This window comes from Lithobates pipiens, unplaced genomic scaffold (assembly GCF_037356315.1).
Source record: "Lithobates pipiens isolate NorthernLeopardFrog02 unplaced genomic scaffold, aLitPip1_a1.2 Scaffold_19, whole genome shotgun sequence".
In the NCBI taxonomy this organism is placed as follows: Eukaryota; Metazoa; Chordata; class Amphibia; order Anura; family Ranidae; genus Lithobates; species Lithobates pipiens.
The window spans coordinates 506,972,665-506,984,135 of record NW_027507764.1 but is presented as its reverse complement, the minus strand read 5'-3'; the positions used below and the strand labels follow the sequence as shown (position 1 = coordinate 506,984,135).

At 47.8% G+C, this 11,471-nt stretch overlaps 1 protein-coding gene across 1 annotated transcript in view; it reads left to right on the top strand.

The window, feature by feature from the left end:
* The first annotated feature begins 3,767 nt into the window (after positions 1–3,767).
* The window catches only part of RGS22 (regulator of G protein signaling 22), a 151,095-nt gene continuing 143,391 nt past the window's right edge, over positions 3,768–11,471 (top strand). Inside the window, exon 1 of the mRNA XM_077493099.1 lies at positions 3,768–3,940. Coding sequence (XP_077349225.1) covers positions 3,886–3,940 — 55 coding nt within the window. The 5' untranslated portion in view covers positions 3,768–3,885. The remainder of the gene's footprint in view (positions 3,941–11,471) is intronic.

Here is an 11,471-nt window from a genome sequence, read left to right as displayed (position 1 = left end):
AACATTGCATAATTAGTACAGTGAGCTCCCTCGTTTTTTTTTCCATTTAGCCTGCTTTGTTGAATGAAAAAAACTGCCTGTGTGTACCAGGCATTATGCTGGCCATATATATATATATATATATATATATATATATATATATATATACATACATACATATATATATATATATATATATATATATATATATATATATATATATATATATATATAGAGGGTGATAAAAGAAAGCTGCCTGTTTACTTCCCCACAACCACAAGTGTACATGGTTCACTCTAGCTGACTCCAAAGTTGCGCTATTTTCAGTGCAACTTTGGAGTCCGACTTTGATATGACTTTGTAGTGACTTTAAGCCTAGGTTCAAATTGAAGCGATTTGGCATACGATTTGACATAGTGACATAGTAGGTGAGGTTGAAAAAAGACACAAGTCCATCAAGTCAAACCTATGCATGTGATTATCGGTCAGTATTACATTGTATATCCCTGCATGTTGCAGCCGTTCAGGTACTTATCTAATAGTTTCTTGAAACTATTGATGCCCCCTGCTGAGACCACCGCCTGTGGAAGGGAATTCCACATCCTTGCCGCTCTTACATTAAAGAACCCTCTACGTAGTTTAAGGTTAAACCTCTTTTCTTCTAATTTTAATGTGTAGCCACGAGTCTTGTTAAACTCCCTTCTGCTAAAAAGTTTTATCCCTATTGTGGGGTCACCAGTACGGTATTTGTACATTGAAATCATATCCCCTCTCAAGCGTCTCTTCTCTAGAGAGAACAAGTTCAGTGCTCGCAACCTTTCCTCATAACTAATATCCTCCAGACCCTTTATTAGCTTTGTTGCACTTCTTTGTACTCGCTCCATTTCCAGTACATCCTTCCTGAGGACTGGTGCCCAGAACTGGACAGCATACTCTAGGTCAGGGGCGTACCTAGAGCATTTGGCACCCAGGGACAATCCTATATCTGGCACCCCCCCAACTGTAAAAACACCCACAAAAAAACACCCTCCTCTGCCAAGATCAGTGTTTTTTAATTCTGCTTTCTTTTTTAAATGGCGCTGTTGGCTACCGAGTAAACCGGAAGTGACATTGTGCTGTCGCTTCCAGTTTTCTACATCGGAGACCTGATCAAAGGCAAATTCGGCTTTGTTCGGGTCTCTGGCCAGCTGGCTGGTGGCTCAAGTCTGCGGGTAGGATGGGAGACCTGGGCGGAGCTGTGGGGGGATGGGGATGTCCCCTCCCGCTCCTTGTAATAACAGCCGATGCTGTTCATCTATGGTAGCCAGTGACAATAGACGGGACAGGACAGAGGTATCAGTCACTCAGGTGTGAGCAGATGCCACATTTTTGGACAGATCGTGCCGCGGTCAGGAAAGTGGAGAGCTGGACTGGAGCTGCTATGAGGGAGACATCAGAGTGAGAAGGGGAGACATGCCTGTATTCTGCAACCTGTACATAGCACATGCCTGTATTCTGCAAACTGTACATAGCAGATGCCTGTATTCTGCAACCTGTACATAGCAGATGCCTGTATTCTGCAACCCCCCCCATTAGGTCAGCTACACTATACCTGGGTGGTGGTGGATACAGCAACCCCCCCCCCTTCTATGACAGAGCAGCACAGTAAGGATGGCAGGACAGACACACTCCTCCAGCGTCTTCTCACAACCCACACACCCCCTATCACCGGCTCACCTCGGCTCTCAGCTTCAGCTGGGGAGGTTTAGACTCCAGAAGATGTGTGGACACAGAGTGTAACAGCAGCCACCCCCGCACTGAATGATGACACACTCAGCTTGGCTGCTCAGCAGTGGTGGGTGGAGCTAGCAGGTGAAAACAGAAACTAGACCATACTATTTCGGCCGCAGTGCTGGGGGTGTTCCAGCTCACAAAAAACTCACAAAAAACAGAGCAGCCAGAGCCAGGGATTCCTTTCAGGATTCTGTCAGACAGTGTCTGAGTGCAGAGTGAACCCCATAGCAATGCCTCCCAGCCACTTACACCCCCCTCAATGTGTGGCACCTGGGGCGGAACGCCCCCCCCCCCCACCCCCGCTTGGTACGCCCCTGCTCTAGGTACGGCCGGACCAGAGTCTTGTAGAGCGGGAGAATTATCGTTTTATCTCTAGAATTAATCTCCTTTTTAATGCATGTCAATATTCTGTTTGCTTTGTTAGCAGCAGTTTGGCATTGCATGCTATTGCTCAGCCTATCATCTACTAGGACCCCCAGATCCTTTTCTATCCTAGATTTCCCCAGAGGTTCTCCCCCAGTGTATAGATTGCATTCATATTTTTGCAACCCATATGCACTATTTTACATTTTTCTACATTGAACCTTATTTGCCATGTAGTTGCCAACCCCATTAATTTGTTCAGATATTTTTGCAATATTTCCACATCCTGCGGAGAAGTTATTGCCCTGCTTAGCTTTGTATCGTCCACAAATACAGAGATTGAGCTGTTTACCCCATCCTCCATGTCGTTTATGAAAAAAATGAAATAGGATTGGGCCCACGACAGAACACTGGGGGACCCCACTTTCCACCCCTGACCATTCCAAGTACTCCCTATTTATCACCACCCTCTGAACTCGCCCTTGTAGCCCATTTGCAATCCATGTATTCACCCTATGGTCCATGCCAACGGACCTTATTTTGTACAGTAATGCCGCGTACACTCAATCAGAATTTTGGTCGGAAAAAGCTCTGATGGTTTTTCCGACGGAATTCCGAGAGGATTACGATCAAGCTGTCTTGCATACACACGGTCACACCAAATGCTGACCGTTAAGAACACGGTGACGTACGACATGTACGGTGGGACTAGAAAAAGGAAGTTCAATAGCCAGTAGCCAATAGCTTCCATCTCGTAGTTGAATCTGAGCATGCGTTCGTTTTTGCGAGTCGGAATTGCATATACACATTAACGCATTTTGGGATAGGAACTTTTTGCGACCGAAAAATTGAGAACATGCTCTCAATCTTTTGCTGGCCGAAATTCGACCAGCAAAAGTCCGATGGAGCATATACACGATCGCATTTTCCAACCAAAAGCTGTGTAAACGGCATAAATGTTTATGGGGAACTGTGTCAAATGCTTTTGCAAAATCCAGACATGTCAAATCGCATGCCAAATCGGCAGCTATTGCCAACAACAGCACCATCTGAATCGGTGCAACGTCGACTTTGCGGCGCCGCACCGATTCACAAAAAATGTACCACTTCAGGTACGATTTCAATAGACATCTGTGCAGGAACCTCCCAGATGTCTCTGAAATGGCCTCCGAAGTTGGAAAAGACATGTGGGTATGAAATTGTGCGAGTTCAGCTGAATTTGTACGATTTCAATCCAGCAGCATTGTGAACCTAGGCTTACTCTGGCATTGAAGTTGCATCAAATTCAGACCAAAGTAGTGCAGTACCTTTTCTGAAGTCGCAGCGACTTCAGTAATGTCAATTGGAACAGTTCTGATAGAGATACATGGCATTTCACATGTCCTGCGACTTTGGGTCTAAAAGCACCCCACAACATACTTCTAGAGTTTATCTACAACACTCTTAATGAATTCCAGGGACAGAGTACTAGTAGAGATGAGCACCAACATTACTAGTAAATATTTGCAATCTTGCTCCCTCCTCTCTATTCAGCAATCCCCAAAGACAGACAGCACAGAGCTTGCAACCTGCTGGGACATTAGCTGTGCTTTCAGGAAAGTTGTGGGTGGAGAAGAGCTCTCACTATTCATGACACTTCTGGGCGACTCCATAGCAACATCAAGTCATACACACACCCAGCAAGACGGCACAGCAATCCAGTTACACTCTCTGCTCCATAGAGATCAGGACAAGCACCCTCACTATGCTGCCTGACTTGCCAATCACTGCATGAAAGGACTGAGCTCTCCGTCACTCATCATGGGACACAAGAGGCTGGCAACAGGTAGGAGAGATCCGCACTCACCACCACGACACATCGAATGCCTGTCTTGTATTGCCTATGATCACCAGCTGTTGTGGTGCTTCAATTACCATCCAGATGCTGGTAGGGCATGCTAGGACTTGTAGTCCCACAACAATTGGAGAACCGCAGGCTAAAAAACAGTTAGATACAAAAATTATTTCTATAATGGAATCCAAAAATTGATTGATACAGTAATATAAATATTAGATTATTGCAGGGAAAAGTGGGCATGTATAGCCAAAACTTTTTTTCTAGTTTTGTATAAAGTAGGGTGTAAAGTGTTAAAACCCCTGTCTGTTTCTTCTTTGCTGTCTGTGTAAGACTGGGGGAAATTCTCCTTCACTTCCTCTCATACAGATGCAACAGGAAGTCTCCCAAAAGTGAGGGCAATTCCTCTCTTAGCCCTTGTACACACGGTCTGAGAATCTGTCGGAATGGGTCTTATCGGACCGTGTCGTCAGATAATCCGACTGTGTGTGGTATGCATCGGACTGATTCCGTCCGAATCTCCGTCCGACCCAATTTTCCAACATGTTGGAAATATTTCCTGACCAACTGGGCCGGACGGACCTAATCCGATCATGTGTAGAGCATTTTGATCGGACCAAGTGCCACGCATGCTCAGATCAAATTCCTACATCAAAGCTATTGGCTACTAGCCTGAATGTAGTCCCATCGTAACGAAATTACGTCATCACGTTCTGAAAGATCTGATTTTTCGCCAACTTGGCCCATGTGTATGCAACAGTTTCGGACACAATCCGTTTGACTAAATCCGACGGGCAAAATCCGACAGATTTGGTTGGCAAAATCTCAGACCGTGTGTACGTGGGCTTAGACAAGTGTCCCCATTGGAAGATTTCCCCATACCTTTTGTTCTGGGGACAACTCTAAAATGTTGAATGATTCCCTCACATTCTTTCATGACAATGATAACCAGTAATAATAGAGAAGTGAATCTCCCCAATGGAGACACAGACAGCAATAAAAACTTGTCCTAGCGATTCCATATTATATCCTATGTAGCAAGGTCTCAGGCCTCCTTTAGTCTAATGAGAATCTCCAGAGCCAAGAGTTGCTCTGGAGGATCTAATCCTTTTGTATAGAGTGGGTTGTAAGGCATAGTGGGTGTAATGCAAGGTAGAATCCTGGGTGCCAGACACTTCTTGAATGCAAAGATATTTTATTTCTCTTGAACAGAACTGTGGGAGAAAGGGTTAGGGCCAGGACACCCTTAGGTAGTTGCAATGTTAATTAGCAGATTCAAAGACTTCTACAGGTAGACAGCCATGCAGGGAAAGGCATCCAGCAAGACACCACATCTGCATGTGTAGGGATGCTGTCTCCTATGGCAACAGTCTTAGAACAGTTCCCAACACAAGTTGTAATGAACTCCTTTACTTTCTCTACAGTCACTTCTTGTAGGTTCTTAACACACTGAGCTCCCAGTCTCTCTCACTAGACTTGCTCATTCACTGCCACCGAATCCCTTGAGCTCTCCAATCTTCACTTAAGTATCTTCCTCAAGTGTCACCCTCGCTTCTTTGCTGGGTTCCTAGCTTGGCACTAGGGATGAGCCGAACACTCCCTGGTTCGGTTCGCACCAGAACTTTCGAACGGACCCCAAATTCGTACGAACGTTAGAACCCCATTGAAGTCTATGGGACTCGAACGTTCGAAATTAAAAGTGCTAATTTTAACGGCTAATATGCAAGATACTGTCCTAAAAAGGGTTTGGGGACCTGGCTCCTGCCCCAGGGGACATGGGTCAATGCCTAAAATGTTTTTAAAAATGGACGTTTTGGCGGGAGCACTGATTTTATTGATGATTAAAGTGAAAAAAAAAAGTGAAATATTCCTTTAAATATGGTGCCTGGGGGGTGTCTGTAGTATGCCTGTGAAGTGCCACGTGTTTCCCGTGTTTAGAACAGTCCCTGTACAAAATGACATTAAACGGAAATAACACCATTTAAAACTGCTTGCGGTTTTAATGTTATATCTGGTTCCTGCAATATGGTTGAAAATCATTGAGAAAAATGGCATGGGTAGCCCTCCATGCCCATTACCAGCCTATTTGGGTCTTGTACGCATATTAAGGGGAACCCTGTACCCATATTAAAAAAAGGAAATGCGTGTGGCCCCCAGGCCCTATATACTCAGAACAGCAGTATACAGGTGGTGCAAACAAGACAGGGACTGTGTAGGTTTGTTGTGTTAAGTTGAATCTGTTTGTAATTTTCAACTGGTACATTTTTAAAGTGTAGCTCCAGTCAAAAAAACTATTTTTAAGCTTTTTGGAAAACATAGGAAGGGTTATCACCCCTGTATAATTAGTTTTGTCGTCCATCTTTTTTCATCTCACTTGCTGTTGTCTCCTTCCGTTTGCAAGTAGGAGATGTTTGTAAGTTGGATGTTTGAAAGTAGGGGCCTGCCCTATATGCTCTACAGAAATGGCGGAACAAGGTGTTGGTTTTGCCACAGCATTGTAAGCCCTCAAAGTGACTCTTGGTGGGCGCTGGAGCGCCCTGCTGTGAACGATTATATCAAGAATTGTAATTACATGCCATTGTTGAACAGTGGTAGAAAAATTGACCTTTGGTGGTTGTGGTGCTGGTGCCACAACACTATAAGTCCTCACCGTTACTCTGGGTGGGCACAGGAAGGGGCCCTCCTGTGAAATATTATATCAAGAATTGTAATTACATGTCCCTGTTAAACAGGGGCAGAAAAATTTGGCCTTAGACACTGGTGCTGGTGCCACCACACTGCAACCTCTCCCATATACTCTAGTTTTATTGCAGGAATTAGCCCTGCTACAAAGCATTGCATCAAAAATTGTAATTAAACGCCCTTGTTAAACAGGGGCAGAAAAATTTGGCTTTAGGCACTGGTGCCATCACACTGCAACCTCTCCCATATACTCTAGTTTTATTGCAGGAATTAGTCCTGCTGCAAAGCATTGCATCAAAAATTGTACTTAAACGCCCCTGTTAAACAGGAGCAGAAAAATTGGGCCTTAGGCACTGGTGCTGGTGCCACCACACTGCAACCTCTGCCATATACTCTAGTTTTATTGCAGGAATTAGCCCTGCTGCAAAGCATTGCATCAAAAATTGTAATTAAACCCCCCTGTTAAACAGGGGCAGAAAAATTGGGCCTTAGGCACTGGTGCTGGTGCCACCACACTGCAACCTCTTCCATATACTCTAGTTTTATTGCAGGAATTAGCCCTGCTGCAAAGCATTGCATCAAAAATTGTACTTAAACGCCCCTGTTAAACAGGAGCAGAAAAATTGGGCCTTAGGCACTGGTGCTGGTGCCACCACACTGCAACCTCTGCCATATACTCTAGTTTTATTGCAGGAATTAGCCCTGCTGCAAAGCATTGCATCAAAAATTGTAATTAAACGCCCCTGTTAAACAGGGGCAGAAAAATTGGGCCTTAGGCACTGGTGCTGGTGCAACCACACTGCAACCTCTTCCATATACTCTAGTTTTATTGCAGGAATTAGCCCTGCTGCAAAGCATTGCATCAAAAATTGTACTTAAACGCCCCTGTTAAACAGGGGCAGAAAAATTGGGCCTTAGGCACTGGTGCTGGTGCCACCACACTGCAACCTCTGCCATATACTCTAGTTTTATTGCAGGAATTAGCCCTGCTGCAAAGCATTGCATCAAAAATTGTAATTAAACGCCCCTGTTAAACAGGGGCAGAAAAATTGGGCCTTAGGCACTGGTGCTGGTGCCACCACACTGCAACCTCTTCCATATACTCTTGTATTATTGCAGGAATTAGCCCTGCTGCAAAGCATTGCATCAAAAATTGTACTTAAACGCCCCTGTTAAACAGGGGCAGAAAAATTGGGCCTTAGGCACTGGTGCTGGTGCCACGACAATGCAACCTCTCCCATATACTCTTGTTTGATTGCAGGAATTAGCCCTGCTGCAAAGCATTGCATCAAAATATGTACTTAAACGCCCCTGTTAAACAGGGGCAGAAAAATTGGGCTGATGGCATCACCCAGAACCAGAAATGTTCTTCCAACATATCAGCGGAGGAGGAAGAGGATAGACAATCAACATAACAGGACAGTCACTCAGCATCAGCATAGGCAGTCTTGAAGGGATGTGATATTTCAAAAAAAATTATTCTGTTACATCAGCTTCAGGTGCTTGGTAGCTGTGGGTGATCCAAGACTGATTCATCTTGATGAAGATCAGTCGATCAACTGATTCGGTGGACAGGCGCACCCTGTGATCGGTAACAAAGCCACCAGCAGCACTGAAGGTGCGTTCCGAAAGAACGCTGGATGCAGGACAGGCCAGTAGCTCAATTGCATACTGTGCAAGCTCTGGCCAGTGATCCATCCTCAAGACCCAGTAAGCCAGAGGATTTTCGGTGGGAAAGGTGTCCAAGTCTGACCTTGCCCCTAGGTATTCCTGCACCATGTAAATCAGACACTGGCGATGGGTGCTGGAACCGATCATACCTTGGGGCTGCGGACTAAAAAATTGTCTGAAAGCATCAGTCAGACGGCCACCTTCTCCACCGCTCCTTCTGACCGATGCCTCAGCAACACGTTGTCCAGGACCAGGAGTTTGTAACCTCCCAGTCTCTGGGAACGCGTTGCACAGACCTTTCTGCAAGGCCTCCCGGAGATGTCTCATCCTCTGCTCCCTCTGTGATGGCAAGATAAGGTCGGCAACCTTACCCTTGTACCGTGGATCAAGGAGAGTGGCCAGCCAGTAATGGTCCCTCTCCTTGATCCGAAGAATACAAGGATCCTTCCGCAGGCTTTGCAGGATCAGGGAGGCCATGCAGCGTAGGTTAGCTGAGGCATTTGGTCCGGAGTCCTCTGGGTCACTAAGGACAACATGATCCGCAGCTACCTCCTCCCAGCCACGTACAAGTCCACGTGCTTCTTGGGACTGTAAATCATCCCTACAAGACTGCTGCTGCTGCTGCTGCTGCTGCTGCTGCTGCTGCTGCTGCTGAGTGCCAGCCTCCACCTCCATGCTGACACAATCATCCTCTTCCTCCTCCTCATCCTCTTCCTGTGTGAAGGGTGGCACAGCAGGAACACTGTCTGGATAAAGGGGGCCTTGAGAGGCAAGGAAGTCCTCCTCTTCCTGCCTCTGTTCTGCCTCAAGTGCCCTGTCCATTATTCCACGCAGCGTATGCTCCAAGAGGTGGACAAGAGGTACAGTGCCACTGATGCATGCACTGTCACTGCTCACCATCCTTGTGGCCTCCTCAAACGGTGACAGGACAGTGCATGCATCCCTGATCATGCCCCACTGGCGTGGTGAGAAAAAACCAAGCTCCCCTGACCCTGTCCTGGTGCCGTAGTCGCACAGGTACTCATTGATGGCCCTCTGCTGTGTGTGCAGCCGCTGCAGCATGGTCAACGTTGAGTTCCATCTGGTGGGCATGTCATATATAAGGCGGTTCTTGGGCAGGTTCAACTCCTTTTGGAGCTCAGCCAGCCGAGCACAGGCATTAAATGATCGGCGGAAATGCACACAGACTTTCCTGGCCTGCTTCAGGACACCCTGTAAGCCGGGGTACCCGCCCAAGAACCGCTGCACCACCAGGTTAAGGACGTGAGCTACACAGGGCACATGGGTCAGTTGTCCCTGTCGGAGGGCGGAGAGGAGGTTGGTGCCATTGTCACAAACCACCATTCCTGGCTTAATCTGGCGTGGCGTCAACCACCTCTCGGCCTGCCCCTGCAGAGCTGACAAAACATCCGCCCCAGTGTGGCTCCTGTCCCCCAAACAAACCAGCGCAAGCACGGCATGGCATCGTTTTGCCCGCGTACTTGCGTAGCCCCTGGAACGCCTACGGAGCACCGCTGGTTCTGAGGACAGAGCACTGGAAGAGGCCATGGAGGAAGAAGAAGAGGAGGGGGTGGAGGAGAGAGGTGTGTCACAACCAATAGTAGCATTTTGGAGGCGTGGTGGCGGAACAACCTCCAACACTACTGCACCTTGTCCTGCATCCTTCCCAGCTGCCAGAAGAGTGACCCAATGGGCCGTGAAAGACAGGTAACATCCCTGTCCATGCCTGCTGGACCATGAGTCAGCGGTAATATGCACCTTACCGCTGACCGCCCTGTCCAGCGAGGTAAGGACATTGCCTTCCACATGCCGGTAGAGAGCCGGAATCGCCTTCCGTGAGAAAAAGTGGCGTTTGGGGACCTGCCACTGAGGAACCGCACATTGTACAAACTCACGGAAGGGGGCCGAGTCTACCAACTGAAAAGGCAGCAGTTGAAGTGCTAGCAATTTAGCCAAGCTAGCATTCAACCGCTGGGCATGTGGATGGCTGGGAGTGAACTTCTTTCGCCGGTCCAGCAGCTGGGGCAGGGACATTTGCCTGCTATAATCGGACGTGGGTGTACCGCTAGCAGAGTTCCCGGAAGCACTTGGCTGTGACACACCTAATTCTACACCTTCATTCCTCTCAGAGCAGGTTTCAGAGAGGACTGAAGGTCTAGTGGGGTTGGAGATGCCAGCTGATGAGGAGCAAGGAGAGGTCCGCTTTGGTCTTTGGTGTGGGTCTTTGAGGTACGCTTGCCAACGAGCTGCATGGCAGGTCAACATATGTCTGGTCAAGCATGTGGTGCCCAAGCGGCTGATGTTTTGACCACGCGAGATACGCTTGAGACATATGTTTGCAAATAGCAGCGGTGTGATCTGATGCTCTCGTCTCAAAAAAGGCCCACACCAAAGAACTTTTAGAATAACGCGCAGAGGCAGCGCCCTGTACAGGCGGAGCTCTGCGGTGTGATTCAGTCGGTGTGCTGCCCCTAAGCTGGCTCCTGGAGGGCATCCTGCCTCGTTGGACATGTGCCTCCTCCTCCTCCTCCTCCTCCTCCTCTCTCCTTCCAGGCACCCACATGGAGTCAGTGCCCTCATCATCCCCTCCCTCTTCATCGCTGTAGCAAACCTGGCAGTATGCTGCAGCTTGTGGAACATGACTGCCAGATTGCTGTCCTTCTTGAGCATCCCCTCTCTCTGCGCTCACGCTACTGCCTTCTTCTAGCTGAGTGTCATCATCAGAGCCCACAAAACACTGGGCATCCTCCTGGAGCATGTACCCAACACTGTGCTCAAAGAGTTCAGGAGACTCCTCAGGAGGACGTGGTGGGTCTAGGGAAGGAGTCACTGATGATGACATTGAGAGGATGGAAGACGATGCGTTGGCAGCTGCTTTGCTACTACCCTGAGACTGGGTGAGAGAGGATGAGGAGGATGAAGAGGGCTTGGTCATCCACTCTACCAAGTCATTGGCATGTTGCGGTTCAACATGTCCAGCTGCCGAAAAGAAGGACAAGCGTGTCCCATGGCCACGTGCTGATGACAATGCATCGCGTCCACGACCAGCACTGTTGTCTCTAGACACAGAGCCTGCTTGCCCTCTTTTATCGGCTCGCGCCTGTCTGCCTCTCCTTGCTGGCCTTCCAGACATGGTAATGGCCTGAAGGGAGTTGGGCAAAACAGCAGT